Source organism: Lepisma saccharinum, chromosome 8, assembly GCF_977018435.1.
Source record: "Lepisma saccharinum chromosome 8, izLepSacc3.1, whole genome shotgun sequence".
Classification (NCBI taxonomy): Eukaryota; Metazoa; Arthropoda; class Insecta; order Zygentoma; family Lepismatidae; genus Lepisma; species Lepisma saccharinum.
The window spans coordinates 54,404,449-54,428,514 of NC_139236.1; the positions used below are offsets into that span (position 1 = coordinate 54,404,449).

Here is a 24,066-nt window from a genome sequence, read left to right on the forward strand (position 1 = left end):
CTTGGTTCAGTGATTTGGTTTATTTTACTTCGCTTTGCTTCCACTTTTGGCAAATCGCGAAGATGATAATGACACGATGAAATTGATGAAAAGACACTCATGTAGATTGCCCATTCCAAGGAAGGGATTAGAATCCGGTACCCCTGGCGTCGTAGACGTAGCGCCAGGTGCCAATCCCTCCGCCACGGGAGTGTCTACTTTAAATCGTAGAACTTCAATTTGAGTTAAAGTGTCATGTCAGGAGAAACTCTTCAAGCAGAATGTTGTTTAATTTATTTTTGAAAAGGCACTGCGATATAATCAACATTTAATTATTTAAAATAATAAAAAAAAAAGTATTTATTGCACTCTAGCATAATAATATCGATGTTATTGTTTCTCTATTTCAGTGGTCTTCTTCTAACATTGTCCTATCTTCACAAATCGTCCAAGACGAAAAACACACAAAGAGGAATTATACCATATTGCAAGGAATACATCATGATGGTCGTTCGTAGATATTTAAGGTACTGTAAAAAAACAACGTCGTCAGAATTTTTATAGATCAGCCCTTTAATAGATTTTTGTAGATCAGGCCTTTTATATAAAATTGAATAATAGAAACAATACTACTAATAATTCAATAACAATTATTAATATAAGCATATAATAATATGTGGGTTACAATATGAAAACTTGAGGTTTTGACTTGGATTCTGCATTTTACACTAAAGTTTTCGAGTTATCTCAAAATTTTCCTTTGGTCATTTTGTTGGAATGCAAATTAACCTGTGCATTTTCCTTTTTTAATTTAAATTGAACGTATAAAATTTCCGTGGTGGGATCAATTGAGAGATTTGATTCCCCCCGTTGTCGACTCCCTTGATCCAAGTTTTTGGAAATGGTAACTTGTAAGATAATACTCCTAGTAACACATGTAATAAACGTATTTTTTTTTTATTTTTTAACTTAGGCTCACACCACCGTATGCGTTTGCATTATTACTTATGTACTGGAGTTCCACACTGCTCTACAACAATGCGACTTTCGAACCCTACACTCCTGACATAGAAACTTGTCCCAAATATTGGTGGAGAAACATGTTCTACATACAGAACTTCTTCAGGGTAGAAGATATGGTAAGTTCATTTGATAATACAGAAATAATTTCTTAGACATTATTACATCTCACATCCGGCCTAAGTGATCTGCGTAGCACTACTAGTTCGAATCCTGGGTAAGGCATGAATATGTGTGTGCGTGTGTGTGTGTCGACATGAAAATTTGAAAAAATAAAAGTAAATTATTTCAGCGAAATATGAGAAGGTATGAATAGTAAAGATACGAAGAATATTACAAGAACGAATGATCCGTAGGAAGGTGGGTGATATATATTTTGGGAGTTATCTGCCCATGTTCCAGTTCCATACCCTGTTATTTGCTGAACCTCTCATCAACATGTACGTGAAAATGGGAAAAGTAGAAGCGGATGGGACTTGTGTTGATAATTATGGCCAATATTGATTGATTTGCTTTATTTTACTTAACTTTTTGTGCCACTTTTGGCTAATTTACGAAGATGAAAATGAGTGATCAGATGATGAAATTGATGAATGGACACTCCCAAACATCCATGCCCAGGCCAGGATTCGAACACGGGACCCCTGGCGTCGTAACGCGATGTGCTAACCACTCCGACACGGGGGCCGAATTATAGTCGATTATGAACAATGTGTTGAGCCCTACCTCAACACTCTCTAATTTTCTAACCTTTGAGACTTCTAAGACTTGCTCAAAACAGACAAACAAAACTAGAACATGGTTTCTGCTTAATATTCACAAATAATTCTGTATAAATGTTAACTCTTTTTTTTCTGTTCGTGTGAAATTATAAATTTCTTTTCCAGTGTATGAAGTGGAGTTGGTACTTGGCTAACGATTTCCAATTCTTTCTTCTTGGCTTGGCATTGTTAATGTTAGCAGACAAGTAAGTAATTGACATACGTTCTTAGAATGCTAGCATTTATATTTCTCTGCATCTAGACCCGAGGCTACTTTGGGTACAGTTGTGTTTGAGACTAAATAAATATAAATTACTAACACTGGTTTTGCTACTACACTCAAAATGTAAATATTATACTACCACTATTATTACAGTTAATATATTACAACCAGTTAAACGTTAAACAAATTCTGTAAAAGCAGAATTTATATTTATGCCTTAAGAACAAAGATGCGTTCTTGCATTCAAATTAAAAGCAAACCATAATTGTGATATTTCTCTCGTCTCTTCATTGCAACCCATAAAACTTAGCAGACATTTTATTAAATGAATTGTCTGCAAAATTTGTAGTAGTGCATTCAATATTTTATTTCATGAATTACTTTATATGAATTCAATGGAGTATCTACTAAATAACAGCAACATCTTTATTAATAAAATATATTGTTGATATTGAGGTGTTGTTTTAAGTCCAATTTATGCACAGATAACCTAATCCGGATTGGATCTACACTTTAAGGTGGAATCCGAACCACTATGGGTCTCCAATGGGTACGAAACCAGGACCTCATGATTACAAAGCAACGACGTTACCAATACGCCAATGGGGAGGTTCATTAATAGAAGATAATAATATCATATGCGTTATACATTTTTTACTGTTTTGCCAGTATGTTATAGCAGTAGTAATGTGTGTCTTCGTTCTGTTGCATTTTGACTCTCAATACCTATGCATTATTAAAAGACGAACTTTTTATTTCATAAGTGTTTGATGGCAATTATCTAAGTTCTGTCAATGGATTGTTTATAAACCACAATGATTTATTCACAGATTCTTCTCCCTCGCTGTTGCAACTCTAGTTGTGATTCTCTCGTCTGCGCTTGCAGGCTGTTCCTACTTTGCCTACATTTACGATCTCAAACCAGGGTAAGTTAATATCCAGACGGCTTTTATTAATTAGATTTGGTAGTTAAGTTCTCTAGTTTTCGAACAACAGAAACAAGGTTCAGGTTTTAATTAATTTGGCGCTGTAACATATTTGAACAAAGATTTCGGAGAAATGGGTAACTGGTAAACGAATTTGTAATTGACATGTCACTGCACTTGATTAATTAAATACTTTTTTAAAGGTACGAGTGAAATTTCTAACACAAATAAAATGAATTTAATTTGCCCTTAACGAATATCACGAACTTTAATCTATAATGAATAGTGCCTACTTAGAACTTTTCGAGATATGTTCAGTAACGCATAGAACCCATTCCAAAAATGTATAAATTTTAGTACTAGTTGCACACTTATTTATAGATCTTTAATCATTAATGAATTATTGCCTCAAAACTAAAATACATGTATGGCATGGTAAAGTTTGGAATTTATATGCATATAAAGGTAAGTCGGAACTAGACCAACATTTTGATGTGCCTTTACCAGGAACCGAACCTAATAACAGTTATGACAGGAAAAGTCATTCAAGAAACAATATTTTATCCAATAATATTTGCCCGAACAAGGAACAAGTGAATGGCATTTGTATTCCAAAGGATATTGTTCAAATTCTTTTGAAATACTTCATGGTTATGGATATTCTGTGCAGTATTCTAGTAGTTAATTTATACGAAATAATATTTCTATCTCATGTTGTTACGTAATGAGTATTTTCATTGGAAATTTAAATTGCGTGAATTGTTACTAAACGTTTTTCGATTATAAGAAATAACATTTTTGATACACAAGATTTCCATTTCTCGATATTAAAATCGCATAAAAGCATTCATATTTTATTTATTTTACTTCATAACGCATAGATCAGATACAATAATTAAAATTTGTGTTTTACAGACAACACGAGCAGTTGCTTGAATTCGACACCTTGTTCGACAAGCCTTGGGGGAGGCTTGGTCCATACGCCATCGGCATGGTGACTGGTTGGATAATCTTCAAGGTGCAGGACAAGGAAATAAAAATTAACGCGGTACGAAATGTTTGGACTTTTTTCCACTCCTTACACATAAAAACTTCTTACTTATGTAGGCATGTCTTTAAAGAAGAATGCTTATTACTCCTTATTTTCACATGGACCTCCACCTGAAATTGTGGTTGAGAATGAGTTGACGTTTGCCTCTAAAATTCCATCACCTATAGTGCAGGAGGCCTTAGAAAGATTGCTTCGCGGGCTTACAGAAGACGACAATATGGGGGTGTGTCTGCGAGAACCAATCAGGTCCGCGAATGAGCGAGCCCGGTTGCACAGCTAGCTCGCTGCACTCTTCTGGAAGGGTGAGTGACCTCTGCCTCTTGCTACCTCGGTCTGTTTGTTCGGCTGAGGAGCAGACGACACGAGAGTAATAGTGTGCGAGCGACGTCTGCTGTTAGCCCGCAAAACGCTCTTTCTAAGGTCTCGTGCACTATAGTTCTGCTCATTATAGATGATTATTTGATTAGTAAAGCAAAGGACATCCCCTTCTTGAATGTGATAGTAAAATGCATCAAGTACCGAATGGGCATATATGTTCTATCTTGGCGAAGTTATGTGTTGTTTTCTTCACTGGTTGATTGATTTAGTTTATTTAACGTCGCATTTCTGCCACTTTTGGCTAATCACGCACGACGAAGGGGATGAATGGAGATAAGATAAAATGGATGAAGGGAAAATCAGAAGCACGTATGGACAACACAACGCAAGCACCACAGAGCAGTGGAGTAAATAACAACCCCGCGGCGTGGGGTGTGCACGAGCTTCGGGGGCGCAGTAAGAATGATAAATGAAGAAAGACCGATAGTTCACAAAAGTTTTCATTTAGGCGTTAAAGTATATTTTCAACTGAACACATTATATTTTTATGCCCCTAAATCTGCAAACAGAAAATGTTATTCACTAGAAAAGTAGAAAGTGAATCTCCAGGTTAGAAGAAAACCTTCATTAGCTGAATGGTTCAAGTCATAGATTACGTCGCCGAAGGGTAGACTACAGGCAAGGAAATGTGCTGGAAACGTTTTCATCCCTCCCCGCTCCTACTTACCGCCCCGTTCTAGCAAGGTTTGGTGAAATTATGCTGTTGTTAGGTTTCTTTTATAGTTGTTGTCGCTACAAATTTATGGGAGAAATATGAACAAGATCTTGCACTATAGCTACAGAAATTGTTTCATTTCGGAATGTAGAATCAACTGAAATCATAAGAGGAACGCTGCTAAGCATTGAAAGCGATCGTGCTCGAAAACTGGACTTGACGAAACTAGCACAAGAATTTGCTTCCATCAAAAAACGCAGAGGACTGGTAATGGGCATTTAGCAATATGGTAATTTTTGTAGTAACAGTGCATTTTCATTTGTAATTGTAACACAATTTTTTACCGTTTGTCTCTTAAATCCTTTCGTACCAGTTTTTAAATAGATTCAAATTACATGTACGTATTTTCATATTTGTAAGTACCTAATATAAATGCAGAAGTGAATTAATATTTTAGAAAAGAAAGTTTTAAAAAAAATCGTAGGGGCGCACAACTGCAAGTTGCGGGGAGGCGCAGAGCTTGTTAGTTACGCTGCTGCCACAGAGGATTATACTGGCTGTGAGTCCAGGGCCCAGAATCTCATAGGTTTGCAACATTCGTTTCTACAGACTATATTAAAAATATTCATTGCATAATATATTAACCATCCACACACACATGCGATTCATATCCCATATAAGTCTTCATTAATATACTAGTATGTTTTCAAAATATGTATTATTATTATTATCATATGTACATATAACTTTGTCTATATTTCATCAAGTACAAGTACACATGCAACGTTTCCCCCCAAAATTGGAAGTTTATTAAAAATTTTACAGTAAAATTTCTACTAAGCCAATGGGAAGTTTCAGGGAGCCAATGTAAATATTTGACGTATTTAATTTTTACTGAAAACGTAATAATCCTGGAACTATGAATACAAATCAGTATTTTAAAAACCGATTGTGGATTATAATAAATATAGCCTACCTGCAATATTACAGGATGATTGCTACTGTGGTGTTAATTGACTGTGAAAAGTATTAGGTAGAGTTAAAAGCAGAATTTCTGAACCCCGTCCCCACAGCATTTTCAAATAGAACACTCGACATAAATATGAACAAAATGACAAAGTGTGGATGTGTGTGTGTGTACTGTACAATATAATAACGTTCATTATCTTGCAGATATCCAGGACCTTCCTTTGGAGTATCAGTCTCTTTCTTGTGGGAATCACTCTCTACGGACCCTTCTGCTTAAACCTTGGCCCCGTGGTGTCCGCCTTGTATATAGGGTTTAGCCGGTTCCTCTACGCGGCTGCTTACATATGGGCGATTGTGGCTTCTTGCATCGGGTACGGAGGTAAGTAAATGGGTCCCGAATCTATAAAAACATTCAAATGTAACCTGCTGAAATTGGGGGCCCGTTTAAGATTTCTGCATGAGTACAATCTGCGCTATATTGCGGTCACTTCTCCACATAATAATTATTTTGTTCTAACTTTGAAGGGTTTAATGTCAGTTTTTGCCTCTTTTGGCTAACCGTGACGATGATTTGATGATGAAATTTGCAACAGTCCTCCGCTTAGAATGGCCCCCACTCCACCGTCGTCGACGTAGACACGCACCAGCACGGCGAGTGCGTTGCGGAGAACCACAACATTTCGTAATGTCCATAAATTTACCCATAATGCTAACTGTCTCTTCAGCGGAGAGATGAGACTCCATAGTTTTCAGGGATCGGGTGTTAAAAGAGCTTCTCCAAAGATTTCAGATGAAATGGGACCAATAGCTTTTACCTCAAAAGAACAACAAGTGACGAAAGTTTATATTCCAGTTTATTTCCTTAACAAAATAATAATATAGATACACGTTTTAAAAACAAAACTACCCAGGGTTAACAATAATAAGTACCTTTAGAACCTTACTCATTAATCTTACTAAAATTATCCTAGACATATATACAAGTAGGGAAACGGAAAAACACATTTCGAACTACAACCGGTTTCTTACAAAGCAACTGAGATACTTTCCCATTATTAGGTGGGATTAAGCCGAAACTAAATATTATAAGGGCCTTTTATCTCTTTCACCAGAAGGTGGAGTTTACCTTCTCTATGTTGCTTGGACTCTCGCCTTAGCGGAGAGCACCTTCTAAGGCCCGAAGACGGAGCGGGACTCCTCTAGGGTGCTTGGACTCTCGCCTTAGCGGAGGGCACCTTCTATCGCCCTAAGACGAAGCAGAACTTATCGGTGTTCGGACTCTCGCATAAGCGGATGGCACCTTCTCTCCTTCAGGTGTTTGATCTCTCGCAGTAGCGGAGCACACCTTCTCTCGCCCTCAGGCGGAGTCTAACTAACTTACCAGCCAAGCTTTCCCCTTATATACTGTCGGCGATGCTAGCGTAAGCGAGCGGGAAAATATTGAACTACATATATTAACATTAAATAGTTACAAAAGTTGATTATACGTAGAGGTGGATCCGTCTTTACTTGTGACGATCCGAGCTCGTTACAATCTTGAACTAACAATATTTACATTAAACAGTTACAAAAGTTGATCATAGAAGCTAACAAACTTAGAGGTGGATCCGTCTTTACTTGTGACAATCCGCGCTCGTTACAAATTTATGAAGGGACCCTCATAAAGAAAACCCAGTGGCGGCGATTGGGTTCCAAAACTGAGGGGGGTGCAAGGACTGTATACTTTCCCTTGGTATATAAGTTTTAGCATAGTGCGTGGGTAAAAGTTGGGGGAGAACTGTCCTCACGGCCCCCCTAATCGTCACCACTGAGAACACCCATAACACGCCGAGAGTTGAGCCTGGGAAATTATGCAACTTCAGATTGTATATGTGATTTAATGGAAGATTGTACACATACCTTGGCTTACTTTTACCAATTTAATTTTAATGTTATTAACATTACAAATTACAAATAGTTTCGAAATAGAAAATATTGAAAGCAATACAGAATATTTCACACTAAATTTTTCGAGTTAATTCATTTTTCCCTTGGTCATTCTGATGGAATATACGAGTAAATAAAATTAACTTTCTATGAGTTTTTGTAATTTAAAACGCATGAAGAAAATTACCGAGGTGGTGTCAATTAGGAGGTTCGATCCTCTCCGATGACTCCCTTGATATCAATCAATATGCTTTCAAGAATATAATTACTTTTTTTAAAAAATATTGTATTTTTCTTGGAGAATCGGTTTCTTCATAAGAGTACACGTTCATTCTGCCCAAGTGAATAACTGGTCGCTGATTGGTAAATGATAAAACGAGAGATGAACGAATCACCAAACATTCCCTTCCTTATACACATCTGTAAGTATCATTAAAATTGTGGATAAAATTAATATTTTCTATCTTCCGCATAGGTATACCAAACTCGCTGGGTTCTTGGAAATACCTTCTGCCCTTCAGTAGGTTGACATACTGCGTCTACCTAATTCACCCGATTGTAATGAGAACTATTTTCGCATTTAGAGCTTCCCCGATTCACATCACCGTGCCTACTATGGTAAGTAAATTTAATTCAACATGTTTGCCACATCGTACATAAAATAACGTCTCATAATCTTGAAACGTATATATTTTGCTACATTCTGCTCCGCACTGATGAATGTTTGTAATTCAGTTTTAAAGGTTTTTGAATCGCAAATTTTTAAGGTTTCATCATTATTACCATAAAATAAAATCCTTGGATGGCCAACATGTTTCTTAACACCATTATATTATGATAATACTTTTATGAAAGTTTTCTCGTATCTTTGGTTATATATTTGAAATAACTTTTTCCTCAATCCTTATTAATATTACTTTGAAATGTGACTTTTTGTTGACGTATTAGGCTTATGTATGGATGAAAACAATACGAAAATGAACAAACCTACAAAAATAAGAGTTTTCTTTAAAAAGTTAAAAGTACGCTTTACTTTGGCTTTGATATAGGGTTAGTAAAACACCATCTTCTTATGCTAAACCTACAGGAATACACAATAGATAATCATACTTGAACACGATTTGTAAGATCTATTCAATGTCTCGATGAATAAATAGTTCAAAGCCATACCAATTTTATACTGTATTGAATGCATTCCGTAGACAAAATTTACTATCACAGTTAAATAAGTTACAGAAATGTAGAATTGTTAAAAAAAGGGGGGTATTGAAAAGTTTCATGCAAAGCTAACAATATTTTTTTCTTCTTTTCGCAGGCACTGTTTTTATGGGGAAACGTGGTTCTATGTTATGTAGTGGCTCTCTTTGTATGTCTTCTTTTTGAAGAGCCAATGATATCATTGATAAAAATATTTTTCCCAAACAGAAGAAAATCTAGTACTACGCAACAATAAATTAAATAATATATCGAAGAGGACCTAGTCGACAGCGATAAAGGAATACAGAGTTTTGTGATCTCAAAGTGATATACAGTTTAGAACACATCTGACTGTTGTGATGATTTCTTCTGATCTGCATCGGTCATTTAGGAAAAGATACAGAAGGATTGAATGAGAATGACAACTATAAGTACAACATGTTTTGTATATGAAACTATTTATGAAATATCGTTGGTAGCATTAAGCAACATTCGCTCATGGCAACATTATATATGTACTGTAATATTGTAATTACCAAGGAAGATTGCCAGAGGCGTCAACTTAAAATAAATTTGGGGGGGAAGGTTGGAATCATCAATATTTTATGTATGTAAATATATATAATAGTTGTTCCTCTACGTGAATTTGGGAGGGGGGTGAGAAAGTGCCTTGCCCCCGAAGTCGGCACTATGAAGATTGCTCAATGCATGAATTGTTACTAACAGTTGAATTAGTAATAATAATAATAATTTACTTCTAGTTCTTAGTAGTTACCAAACACTAAAAAATGACTATTTAATGTTATTAATTTCCATAAGCTGTGTCTATACAAACACTGTGCAAATATGTTAATAAGGATTCATAGAAGTTACCGCAAGTTTCACGTGCGCGTAATAATATGAAAATATATCCCCGTCCCAATTTTTTTACTAATATTTGAGTATTGTTGCACTATTAATCACAACATGTGCCTGAATAAAGAAATCCTGGGACATGAGGAGACTTCACTCTTTATAGTATCTACTTGTAGATGCAGATGGACTGATATGTAAAAAGTAAGGTAAGGAGTCCAATTGCCGTTTTAGTGTAATTTGTGTCAAAAATTAAAGGTTTTTAAGACCAATAACAAAGTAGTTATAAGGACCAAGTTCTTCGCTAAAACTAACTGCAACTGAAATTACAAATATTTGGTAAAAAAGGGTTTACAACCAAAAATATACCAAAAAAGGTGAGGTAGGGGCAAGCAAGGTATTTTTTCCAGGGTGGGCATACAAGGCATATTTGCCCACCATTATAGTGTTGCGCTGTACAAAAACATAGCTTCAATATTAATTTTTCCTGTTTGTGCAATAATTAGCCTATATTATTGTGGCTGAAATGAAATTATGGGTGTGAAATATATAATTTTTGGTTGCGCTTCATTTTCCGGGGGGGTGTAGCCCCCCTTTGCCCCCACTTCCAGACGTCCATGTCACCGACTATATTATGCCATTATCTTGCTTGTTATTTAAATTATCTTCTTTGCTCAATCCATTTTTTTTTGGCGTTGAGCAACCTGAAATATTACACATTTAACTTCCATTAACTTGCTGGGTAATATAGCACGCTTCGTTGACATTAGCTTGGTAATACGACATATTTCAAGCAATTGTAACTCTCACCTTTGTTTTTCAAGTACTTCCTTGTGTCTGCTACCAAAGCATGAACGAAGTAAAGGTGCTGGTGCATACATCTATAATACGATTATTCTTTAAAATATAAAACAGTTCCTAACTCCATAATAATTTGCACGAGAAAAGTTATTTTTCATGCACTGTGTTGTGTAAAAATTTACTTCATGCAATTAACAGTCGAAGGAGAGACTGCCACCATTTCGTTTCTAACACGTTTTGATATGAGCAAAGCAAACTGAATACCGGTGGAAGAGTCTCTAGTGATGAATGATGATTTTTCTACTTACCTTAGATGCACGAGATAATGGGAGAACACCTTTTCGCATTGCAAAGTTCTTGACTCATTCCTGTTCCTGCATGAAAAGAATAGACTGACATTAAACGACGTCAATATGTTTACAAGATTTCAAGTTTGTAATTTTGTGATTTGTTAATAAATACCTGTTTAATTATGTAAGTGGTTACATTATTTATCACTCCTCTGTACTAAAACAACAAAAATGGTTTTCTTCTGAAGAAATGGATAACAATACAGCCTAGTTATTGCTCAATCCTCATTGCAGATGCTTTCCCGTAGTATGAACCTTGTTCTAAAGTAAAGGTTTATTTATAGACACCTGCAAACTGAAATACACATACAGAAAATATCGAATTTACACGCCTGTCTATTTTCACCTCAGGTATGAATGAAATAATATTTACATAACAGGCACATATCTAGAAATATATTTCGAGAGAGGATCGAATGAGTGTCGTGCCCAGGATTTTCGAAAGGAGAGGCTACGTATAATTTTTTTAAAGTAGTCAGCCCTCATTTTGCCATCTTTCCCTGCCTTTGACATTTTTTTAAGGAATATTATGCAAAAAAAGATAATAATATAGAAACATGTTATTTCAATGTAGGATATTCAGAGAACGACTTCCCCCACAATTCATTGCGCGAAGTAACTTCCGCTGCTACATTTACGGCGAACAGATCAGACTCTACGTTTAGGGGCGTAACATACAGGGCAGTAGTTCGGGCGGGCTCGAAACCTAAGGGGTGCGAAAAAGAGTACTAATTATTCTCGTGTTTCCCATTTACAAAAATTTCAGAAATTTCTGGATAACGTACCTGGACATTTCATATAACGAAACCGTATCAGATCATTACATTATGCTTATGTCGATGTTATGACGGCACTTTCAGCAATAATATTAGAATCTTTAAAGAAAAGCGATGAAAGATGCTAACTGTATCATTGAAAAACACTAGAAAAGTTTCAATTTATTATTAAGATATTGCTGCATGAAACAGTACATTTGTTATCAGGGCCGGATTTACCTCTTTGCCGCCACTAGGCCAAACAAACTCTGCCGGTCCTCATACCGTTTATCAAGAATGAAATAAAATCATTATTTTCTGTATTACTATCTTTCCTATTGCTTTCCTATTCCTTTCGCCATTGCAACTGAAGAATCATTAGGTGATCCGCCACTGATAACTGATATGCCAGAGATTCATTGGATGCATGAGAAACATCTATAGAATTAACATAACACACACTGGACTCAACGGCACTTTCCTCACTTTTTCCCTGATTACATTTCTTCTGCAGCGGCGGCTTAAGGATTGGAGCCGCCGTGCCATGGCACTACCCTCAGAAGAAACGCATATCTCGCCAAGTAAAGTTAAATGAATACATTGATAGTTTACAGACAAGGAGATTCGAATCTTTCAATCGGTCAAGCTGACGTGAAGACCGCCCCAACCTCCTGACTGCATCGCCAGCTGTTTCCTTCGTACCCTCGCGAGGCAACAGTCCGTTCCGCCGAAGAACTGGCCTAACCCATGGACACACGTGCAGAGGGTTGAAGAAGTCTCAGCGAGGAACATTTCCATCATGAGCCGAGAACAAAGTGGCAGGTGGCGGGGTTAGCCCATAAGAAACCTTGCCCGTCTTCGCCTGGCACGGCGAGGGAACTTTCGCAGTGTTGACACGACACAGTTGCCACCTTGAGAAGAAATTCGCTAAATACGACTGATTTGTAAGACGGGAAGTAATTTCTGCCTACTTTTGGAGAAACGAACCTAATACGTATTTTTCCAAAGTTAAGTGAACATTTTTGATAATAGATAGATGCACCAAGAGGGCCATCCAGACTTTTTTTAAAAATATGAAAGTAAAAAATCCTATGATGATGCGAGTTTCCTTTGGCATTTCAACAATTTCTTTTCATAACAAATATATTTTCGACATCCAGTTAGAATACGCGTGTATGGAGGAGGAGAAGGTGATACGATTTGTTTTTCCTTTCCTCTTGTAATTGTTATATTTTTAGGGAAGTGTCCTGTAGTATAATATAAAGATAGGTTAGTGAGTGAAGATGAATCGAATTAGTACGTTATTACTTAAACACGTGTTGTTTTCCACGTTACCAAACGAGGATAAACATCTTGGCCAGTGACGCAACCTCAAGGAGGGGGCGGGGGGCATTGCGGAGGTTTTTTTTTTTCTATTTACTTGATCACGTTGGCACTACGCATCATAGTTGCCGCCGGCCACCAATGCATTTCTGTATAAAAGAAAATAACTGATTTTCGGAACCTTCTTCAGAAATTATTCCTGCTTTTCATCTTTCTCCGCTTTTCTGTTTTTGTATTGTGACCCACTGAGTCTTACTCTTTGATCACTCATAATGACCGTAATGACGTTTTGAACTTACCCCAACAAACGCACGTGAGACACTGACACGCGAGACTCAACACACCGCCTACTTCTTGAATAATATTCTCGAGCAACTAACAGTAGAAAAAGTACAATGTGAAACCCCTTTAATAATGCTTGCGCCGACAGTTTAATTCTCAACAATTCAACGCGAATCACATGCTTTCGATATGCGGCCAATGCCGGCAGTAACAAGGAACGGCGTTCCTGGAACGCAGCCAAGCCGGTGTTGTCTTTCAAAAGCAAGCGGCAGGCTTCACGTTCTTGCCGCAATCGCTGATCCAGCTCAGCACAATTCGAAACAACAACGTCGGTAATTAAAACAACAAATTAGTAAACTAGTTCCGAGCCCTGCTAGCCTATCTCTCTTAAGAAATATTCTTCGTTAACTTATACATATTTACAATACAACTACATTAAGCCATTCCATTCGTGTGTCCGGAGAAAAAAAGAGGCAATCCGAGAATTAGGTATTCCTTATAAATTTAAAACAAACAAGTGCCGCCCCTACCAAAATGCAGCTCTAGGCCCGGGACTACGAAGCCTATTGGGAAATCCGGGGTTGGTTGTTATACATGTGTGTGTGCGTGCGCGCGTGTGTGTAAGTTGAATTTTGTGCTCCAAAATGAAAAACGTCCTTGCGCCACTGAACGCAGGTATGAATTACCCAATTTTACAAGTTCAGCCCCCCCCCCGAAAAAATCCATTTCCAATATTAACTGCATGGAAAAAGTGTGGAGAGCGCGTTGTATAAATCCTGGTATTAATCCAGGTCTATCGTTGCTATGGCGACAGCACCGGAAGTGTTTACCAGCGTAGCGGGACTTATCGAAAAGAGTAGGATGTATCCAAATCCGTATCCATGTTAATGAATCTCCCCTTTTAGTAAACGTTAACGTTATATTGCTAGAATTCAAGCAGAATAAATAAAATGTTTAAAAATAATAATTACAAAGTTCTGTGTGCTTAACTTTCTCAATCACACACAATATTTAGTTTGTAATTTGGATGAGCAGCTTCGGCTAATCATCTCATCTTTTCGCCTTTTACGTGACTGGAGGATTCGCGTACGAGCGCTCGAGGTGATAGGTTCAGTCGTAAAACACGGTGCATATCCGACAGAGCAGCACATCGCGAGTGATTGGTTCAATTTCGACGACTTTATTGTCAAGTTAATTGCGTGTAGAGTGCAGTGCAACGATTTAGTGTATTTTTCCCCTTGGAGTATACCCTAGACAGCGACCCATTAGATCATCGTGGCTTCCGGCGGACAGCCGGATACCACCCAGGATGCCGCAATGTTGGACCCGAGAGAGAGGACGGCGGCGGAAGGACTAGTCGACCTGGCTACACAGGAATTTCCATTAAACCAACATGATGATGACATTCCCATGACCGACTCAGTGACACGCTCAGGTAAACGGACCCTGGACGAGGTGAGTAAAAATGATAGCAAACAAGAGAAAATGTTCCGCCCCACTCAACCGGACACAAGACCTCCAACTCTTTGGTATTCGACCGACACCACCGGCCCATTTGTGGTCCTCTTAGAAGGACACAATCAAAACATTGGTAAACTTTCTAGTGGCAGTTTGGGCAACAAATTCCGGAAGGCCAACATCCCCGTGTGTTTAGTGGAACAATGTGGCAAAAACAGGGTCCGGGCCACCTTTAAAACAGCAGATACAGCAAACGCTTTTGTGCTGAACGGGACCTTTCTGGACTCCCTTGGAGTCCGAGCCAAAATACCTCACAGCCTGATCCAACGGGAAGGGCTCGTGTATGGCCTCGAATTTGACGTGACAGAACAAGACATTCTAGACGGCATTGACTCCCCATTTCGGGTCACATGCGCTAAAAGACTAAAGAAAAAAAATCTGGCGCGAGGATGGTACTTCCCACCTCGTGGACACCAAGTTAATTTGCCTTACCTTCCATGGTAAACATCTACCTGAAAAAGTGCTGATCAACAAGGAAATCTTCACAGTCAAACCGCGAGTACGATCGGTGTTACAATGCTCTGGCTGTTATCGTTATAACCATTCCCAGGTTCAATGCCGGTCTAAACCACAATGTGCTAACTGTGGACAAGAAAGACACGGGGACGGATGCTCCAACACCCCTCACTGTAGCAACTGCAAGGGCCCCCATGGGGCACGTGACCGCCACTGCACCTTCTGGCAACGAGAACAAAACATACAAACTCGCATGGCGGATGAAAATATCTCCTATTACGAGGCGAAGGCCAAACTTTCCGGTACCTTCCACCCACCCCTAACCCGGGAAGATATTTTAAATCCCCTGCTCAACAAGCGCGACTTCCCCAAATTGTCTCCCACACCCACCTCAACCCCCTCGAATGGAACACGCCAATTCGGCGCTTGGGACAACCCCTTCCATACCTTACAGACGCATTTTGCATCTGCACCTCCCACCCCAAGTGGTCGTCAGACCACCACACCGCAGGGCGTGGAAACAGTTCGCTCCAAAAACAAAATTCAACCCCGCCGCTGGACTGGCAAGTCTAATACTCCTATACCCCATTCCCCCCAAAAGGAACAACACCCAGACTCACACGTTAAGGCACCCAGCCCTAACGTTGACAAAACAAGAACGATTTCTAGTTCAACGACATCAGAAGATGAATTTACCCCCTCTCCCCCCATTGGGCGTAACGCTCATTCGGCCCGGAGGGCCCCCCCGGACACGGTACCACCACCGCATTTGGAACCACAGCAAGTTCCATATCCCGACCAACAAACAATCTACAAATCACTCCTGGACCTCATAACAACCTTATGGGCATCAGTGCTCCAAATATCAAACATACGCGAACAAAAGATTCTCATCCAGCAAATACAAGCCCTCACGACCCAACTGTTATCCATAATAGAAGGCTGATTACCTATCCATTTTTGTTTCTCTTTCCTCTTCATTTTTTCTCGTTTTCTTACCTTATCGACAAAATGAAGATATTACAACGGAAGCCCGCCTATTCCGGCATAGAACGCCTCCATGAGTCTCTCTCCCCTTTTTATTTTTCCTTCCTTCCTCCCCCTCCATGTCATTTCCTGTTATCCTTCAATGGAACGTCCGCAGCTTTTCGGCTAGAAAATGCGAATTACAGAAACTGGTGGCGGATTATAAACCGCATCTCCTTAGCCTACAAGAGGTGAAAGGAACTCGATACGAGAACTACAGACTCCCACATTTCATCTCTTACGGTCCCCCTTTCCCCGCAACACAACGAGGTGTTGCTATTTACGTCCATGAAAATATTCCACATTCGCCCCTCCCTCTCCCCTCCTCCCTTCCTTTAATTCATCAGTTTAATGTCGAACTTGTTGCCGTACGCATTCAGTTTCATCAACACCTATTCACACTCCTCTCCCTCTATATTCCTCCCCACCACTTTTCGCAGAATATCCCTTTATCCACCCTCACCGACCTTCTCGACACACTCCCAGGACCCTATCTCATAACCGGTGATTTCAATAGCCATAACCAATTGTGGGGTAATGTCCAGACCGATAGACTAGGTTACAACATTGAACATTGGATCTCTGACAACGACTTCATTATAATGAACGACGGTACCCCCACCCACTACCCACACAATGGTTCCTGCCCGACTGCCATCGACTTAACAATAGTGTCCCCAAACCTCTTTTCTCATATCAACTGGACAAACGATTTAGACTTACGAGGGAGTGATCACACGCCGATATTTATTTGTTTACCAAACACCTTTCCGACTACAGGAGTGACTGACATCCCTGTCCGTCGATGGACACGCGAGTCTATTAATTGGAATACCTTTCGTTCATACTTCCTTAACTTATACTATATGGATGACATACCCTCTCACCGGACAATGACGTACACCAAATTCCTCCAAATGATCACGTTAGCACTTGATCGGAGCGGTACGCGCCAAAAATTCTTTTCCATGGACCGATTCCCTAAGATTCATTGGTGGAACAATCAGTGTGCCGCCATCAAAAAAAAAAAAAAAAACCGCACTCAAAAAAGTTTATGCCAAACACCCCACGCCTGAAACATGGCAGGAGCTCCACAAACTACAGACGCTCGCAAAAAATACATATACTAAAGCCAAACGACTGGCATGGAAACTCTTCTGCCAGTCCCTCGACGTGACTATCCCCATAGGAGCCATTTGGCGTAAATTCAACTCCTTTCGACACCCCCATATTCCCCGCCCCCGACCGCTCCATAATGCCTGGGAAGCGGAATTTATGGACCTCCTCACACCCCCTACGGTTACCTTACCTCCCCCATCCCTAGCCCCGAAAAACTTTTCCTTTACAGCAGATTTCCCTGCCGTTACAATTCCGGAACTTCAACATATCCTAGAGAATACCCCCTCTACTGCCCCAGGATATGATGGCATCACTTACGACACCCTCAAACACCTCCCAGAACAAGGACTCAATATCCTCACGGCAATCTTCAACTCTGTTTACCGCAGGGGTAAAATCCCGCGAGGCTGGACCCAACATGTTGTCATTCCAATATTAAAACCGATGAAACCAGCTACCCATGCGACGTCTTACCGTCCTATCGTTCTTATACCTGTAATGGCTAAATTATTCGAAAAAACTTTACAACACCGAATAACTTGGAATTTAGAGAAACGAAACTTTTTTCCTCCCTCTCAAATGGGTTTTCGAACCGGACTCGGCAGCCAAGATGCTATCTGTACTCTTACAGTGGCAATTCAAAATAGCCAAATCTTGCGACATTATTGCTTTAGCTTATTTATAGACATTGCTCACGCCTACGATTCGGTCCACATTCCCATATTATACCAAATACTTAATACTCTTCACATTCATCCGGGGGTAGCCCAATTAATATGGCACTTATACCACGAACGAATATTGGTTTTTTGGTTCTCCCATAACGTTACGGGACCACGAATAATTCGGAGTGGTGTCCCCCAAGGCTCCCCACTTAGCCCAATTCTTTTTAATATATACACTCAATACTTGCATCAAACACTAAATTCCAATCATCATATACTGCAATACGCTGACGATTTTTGTTTTTACAATAGCACATCAGATGCCACTCGAGGCATCTTAGACCTACGCAAATTTATCATTCAATTACGTGATCAATTAGCGTTCCGCGGCTTATCATTTTCCCCGGAGAAATCACAGATCATTATTTTCAATCCGTATACGCTTACCCGCTATCCCAATACGTTACCTCATTTACATCAAATTCCGGTGGTCCAAACCTGTAAATACTTAGGTATACATTTCGACCGTAAATTAACTTGGCAACCGCATCTTCAATATTTGCGCACAAGAGGGAAAAAAATGATCAACATTTTGAAAGGGCTTGCCACTACCAAATGGGGGGGCCACCCCTCCATTATGCTATTATTTTATAAGAATTGCTTTCGCTCACTTTTTGACTATTCGGCGCCCGTATTGGGAGGGATGCCTGATCGCTGGCTCCAAAAAATGGATATCTTACAACGTCAGGCACTCCGCCTTTGCCTCGGATTAATGGCATCTAGTCCCAATGTAAGCGTTTATGGAGAAAGTACTGAACCGCCTCTCTCATTCCGATATCAATACTATACCACGAAATACATATTGAAAACATGGGAACGACACTCTCATCCCTTCAATACCGAGTTCGCTATTCAACGCCAACTGGAAGCAAATTTAACTCTCGATCGCTCTCGCCCTCGGCTTTTCTTTTTATCTTGTTATAATATTGATCGCGACGCCTACCATCTCAGCTTTACATTTACATCCCCTTTGATATACACTTTACCAATACTCACCGCCCCTCTCCCCAATATTAACTTTACTGATTTCGGTCGACACGAATACTACAAAGAACTCTGGCCCGACCATACTTTTATCTACACAGACGGGTCCAAGAATGCCGACCGCGTTGGATGTGCCTTCTATGTCCCTCAATACAATGTTGTACGACAATTTTCATTATCATCAGAAGCGTCTATTTACTCGGCAGAGTGCTATGCCATTTATCAGGCCTTGATCCATGCCCGTGAAGCACAATACACGCAAACTTTAATTCTCACAGATGCCCTCAGCGTATTATTCACGATCGCTCGTTGTGGTAAGGATGCTTACCGGTTGCAACTCTTTCCCGTTTTAATTTTACAAGAGTATTTTCACCTCCAACACAAAGCCCAACGCGTACAGTTTACCTATGTCAAAGCTCATAGCAATCTTAATCCTCATCAAGACCTTGTGGATCATTATACCAAAACAGCTGTGGACGTTCCTCTCCCCTCTCCTATACGACTTGCCTATACTGATCTCCTCCCATGGGTAAAAAAAAAAATTCACTCTCAGTGGGAAAATTGGGTCCATGACGCAGTGGCAAAAACCACTACTTACAAATGGTTCTATGATAAACTCCCTATTCGACCCTGGTTTCATCATCTAAAAATGCCTCGTGAAGTGATCACCTGTATCCTACGCCTTAGAACGGGACACGTGACCACAAACGAACATCTGGCACGAATACATCAAACTCCTTCCCCCAATTGTACATGCGGAGAACATAAACAAACCCCCACCCACTTATTTTTCCAATGCCCGCTATGGAACACACAACGACAGGCACTCCTCCACAGACTCCTTCGACAAAAGGTTGCTTTCCCCTTCTCCTTGCCCACTCTACTTTCATCTCCTTCCCCCTCTATAATGTGGATTCTCTATGGATTTGCCCGACAGTGCGACCTTCGCTTTTGATTCCATCCCTCATCATTACTGTATTATAGTGACAGTGAAGTGAAGTGTGAACCAATATAGTGCAGTTTATATTCCAGAATTGAGAAAAAATGTCAACGAAACAGTCAAGTGTACGCCCAGTTACGTTGTTTAGAAACAGGCAGGGAGAAGAATTAATGCAAAATAGATAAATTTCTGCGAAATTCTTAAAATGTGCCGAAAATTAAACATTTTATGGGGCACGTTTAATTTTAAAATTATTTTTGTTAAATAGTTTATAAAAACTCTCTTAATAATAATATAGCTACATGGTGTATTAACGAAAACTAAAACTAAAGTGGACATTAGTGCCAAAGTCGTAAAATTCATGATTATCCTTTTCAAGATATAATTGTAGCATTAGAACAACACCCTTCATATGATAACACATAACAAAGATTTTTCTTTATTTTCTTATAATTACAGACGGATTTGAATCTCAATTTGGAATGCTACTTTATCTATCTACCTCAGAAATAACAATATCACTGCATCGGAATCCGTGCAATTATATGTTCACAAGTCACTTTCACTCGACAAGCAGAAATTCTTGCGGCAGAAACATGACAGTCTTCTCCAGCACCCTCTCTTGACCTTATAGAACTCCATCTCCTTCTCAAGGATTCTAAAATCCAACTTCAGGTCTTCAATCAGATTCTTTTTCGTTTCCTTAATTGACAGGCAATGGATTTTCATGAACCGCACAGCATGTTCGTGGTCGAGTCGCTTGGGTTGTTCAAAATAATATTTGAGTCTGTTTTCGGAAGCCATCTGTTCGTCCGAAAGCTTTCGTTTAAGGCTTGCTTCCAAATCCTGGATCTTTTTGTCAAATCTAAATAGCGCACTTGTAGAAAACAGTTTTTTCTGCAGTGAGGACTTCTGGGAGTCCACGAACTGACTAAGTTCTTCCTCCGCACGCTTCCATTCACTGTTATAAACTATGGATATAGGACTATCTTCGCTCTTTTCAGCTTCTTTGTCGCCGTTTGCCTTTCTCTTCTTCTGGTTTTCGGTATGGACAACTATCATTTGCCCTCTTTTCCCTGCGAAAGTTAAAATCTCAGGTGCCGGGGGGGTTCGCTCCTCTCGTGGTGGACTTCCCACGGAGCCCCGCCGACACTGAATGCAGTAGTAACAAGGCATAAGCGGCTTCTCCTTTTTCTTCCCAACCATCTCGTAGAAACTTCTCTCTTCCAGAATCCTCCTGAACTCTCGTTCTATGTGGTTCATTAGATTCCTCCTGAGCAGTTTTACAGTCTTGCATTGGAACGTAGCGAATTTCAATGTGTAATGTGCTCTGTTGTTTTTTTTTGGAGAGCAGAAAGTATTGCAGCTCTTCCTCCTGTTTCGATTGAAGCTCCTCGCACCTCCATACTAATGCTGCTTCCAAGCTGGCAATCTCCTTCTGGAAGACGGTTAACGCGCTTTTCTTCAAAAATTTCCCTTTCAAGCTCTTCATTGAAGCGGATTTTTTTGCTTGAACAGCGCAGTTAACCATCACCATCGTGTCCTCCCACTCAGCACTAACGTAAGTTCTGATGAACTTTTCGCCCCGTCGAGAGCGCGAATCTTCATCTGCAAGCTGCGAGGGCGTTGTTTCCTCTACTTTAACCTTAATTCCATCAAAGCGATCCATTTTAGTAGTTTCGTGTTGCGTTGCATCGTCCCCCGAATCTTGAGTGTCTGTGGGCGAGATCGCATCAACTGCCAGAGCGCCTTCACGATTCGTGGTCGATTCCTCACGATCTTCTGCCATTTGACGTGTCCTGGCCTCATAAATCCTCTCATGATGTCGTTTATCCTTTCCAGCGACCTGCACGCCGTTGGAAGAAATTCTACTGTAGTCGTCGCCTCTTCTGTAGACGTTCCTAGCAGTGCTTCCTTCCTTCGATGTGCTGGCTTCTCCAGGTGCTTTCGCATCGGCAGACAGAGCGTCTTCATTATTCGTGGTCGATTCCTTACGATCTTCTGGCAGTTGACGTGTAGTGGCCTCATAAATCCTCTCATGATGTTTTTCCTTTCCAGCGACCTGCACGCCGTTGGAAGAAATTCTACTGTAGTCGTCGCCTCTTCTGTAGACGTTCCTAGCAGTGCTTCCTTCCTTCGATGTGCTGGCTTCTCCAGGTGCTTTCGCATCGGCAGACAGAGCGTCTTCATTATTCGTGGTCGATTCCTTACGATCTTCTGGCAGTTGACGTGTAGTGGCCTCATAAATCCTCTCATGATGTTTTTCCTTTCCAGCGACCTGCACGCCGTTGGAAGAAATTCTACTGTAGTCGTCGCCTCTTCTGTAGACGTTCCTAGCAGTGCTTCCTTCCTTCGATGTGCTGGCTTCTCCAGGTGGTTTCGCATCGGCAGACAGAGCGTCTCCATGATTCGTGCGTGGACCTGCGCGGTCTTCCGTCAGCTGATGCGTCACGGCCTCGGCCATGTTTTCAAGTTCTCTTGCATTGTAAGGAAACTGTACGCCGTGGGACAAGAGTTCGCAGTAAATGTCACCGCTTTCGTGTACGTAGCTAGAAGAATACTCAGATGTCGGTTCTCTCTCGTCATAATCCGTGGGTCTTCTGCCACGGTCTTCTGCCAGCTGACAAGTCACGGCCTCGGCAATCTTGTCAAGTTCTTCCTTCTGAGGAATACTCGTTGCTTCCTGTATTGTTCTCCTCGCTTTCCCTTCAAAATATCTGTCGCAGCAAGCACAGGGCGCTGCACAATCTATAATATAGTTCATTTCCAGGGGTTTTATCGACAAATCACGGTTTAGTTTAAAATCTGTCTGCGGCAAGTGGCTGCGTGACCCTTTGACGCTCTCTTCTTTTCCAGTGCACTCATTCTGGTCGTCGGTGGCCTTTCTGAGCGACTGCGAAGTGCTCAGTGCCCTAGCAGCGATGCCATATCTACGCTCGTCATTTACAATGTATGCACCTGGCGATTCATTATCTTTCACCCTCCATGCAGGAGAAAGAGTGACGACCAGGGCTTCTCCTTCAGGCAAATCTATCTCTTGGCCACGTATCGGGCGCGAATGTGAATTGGGGTCCCGATGCCTATCTTCTGCATTAACTAGTAGAATATCGTCTTCTGTTAAAGCAATGTTCGTTCTCTTCTTAATGTTTTCATTGTTCTCAATGGTAAGGAAGATTGGATCCTTGTTGGTTTCAATCGTCTCCGTAATCTTGACGTGCTCGTCTTGGGTGAGAACAGCAGCTTCCTTTTTGGTCTCCATATCACTCCTTATCACTGAACTTTCAACAATCTTGTGGAAACCATGAACCAGCACGTCGAAAGCTCTAACTCGTAGCGTTTCGTCAGTCATCTTATAAATTTCTCTAATGCTGACAGAAAAGATTACTCGAGGTTGGCCGTCCGTCTGAATTAAAGAAGCGTATCTCAGAACCGAAGATGATTGATAAGACAGGAGTCTATAGATGAAAGAAGAGCTGTAAAGACGATCCTGAAAAGTCCATACTGTGAAGAACTGGGTTGTTTGTATGTGATATGCATGATGCGAGTAACACTCGTCCAAATTTACAAATTTTCTTAAGTAGTTTTCTGCTTGACTAATATGTTTATGTACATCATAGCAAAGTCCCGCAAGCAGTTTTCTCCGAATTGGGGGATCAAATGCGCTTGTAGTCTGTCGACTGAGAATTTGCAGCCTGGTCCTGACGGACATCAAATCACGAAAGATCTGCGAAACAAGATCCATAGCGCTATCTACTCACTTTTGCACCGTTTTTTCTTCGTAGCGTTTATCGCACTTCTATGCCCAAAGACTTGTATTCGCAGGTCTAATTACCGGGCAACGTGTTCTCCT

At 40.3% G+C, this 24,066-nt stretch overlaps 1 protein-coding gene across 1 annotated transcript in view; it reads left to right on the forward strand.

Annotated features, from left to right (window-relative positions):
• The window catches only part of LOC145991475 (nose resistant to fluoxetine protein 6-like), a 44,418-nt gene extending 33,279 nt beyond the window's left edge, over positions 1 to 11,139 (forward strand). The window contains exons 8-15 of the mRNA XM_083127480.1: positions 390 to 506; positions 953 to 1,118; positions 1,887 to 1,966; positions 2,814 to 2,909; positions 3,825 to 3,957; positions 6,167 to 6,341; positions 8,364 to 8,506; positions 9,204 to 11,139. Coding sequence (XP_082983606.1) covers positions 390 to 506; positions 953 to 1,118; positions 1,887 to 1,966; positions 2,814 to 2,909; positions 3,825 to 3,957; positions 6,167 to 6,341; positions 8,364 to 8,506; positions 9,204 to 9,341 — 1,048 coding nt within the window. The 3' untranslated portion in view covers positions 9,342 to 11,139. The remainder of the gene's footprint in view (positions 1 to 389; positions 507 to 952; positions 1,119 to 1,886; positions 1,967 to 2,813; positions 2,910 to 3,824; positions 3,958 to 6,166; positions 6,342 to 8,363; positions 8,507 to 9,203) is intronic.
• The last annotated feature ends 12,927 nt before the right edge of the window (positions 11,140 to 24,066 follow it).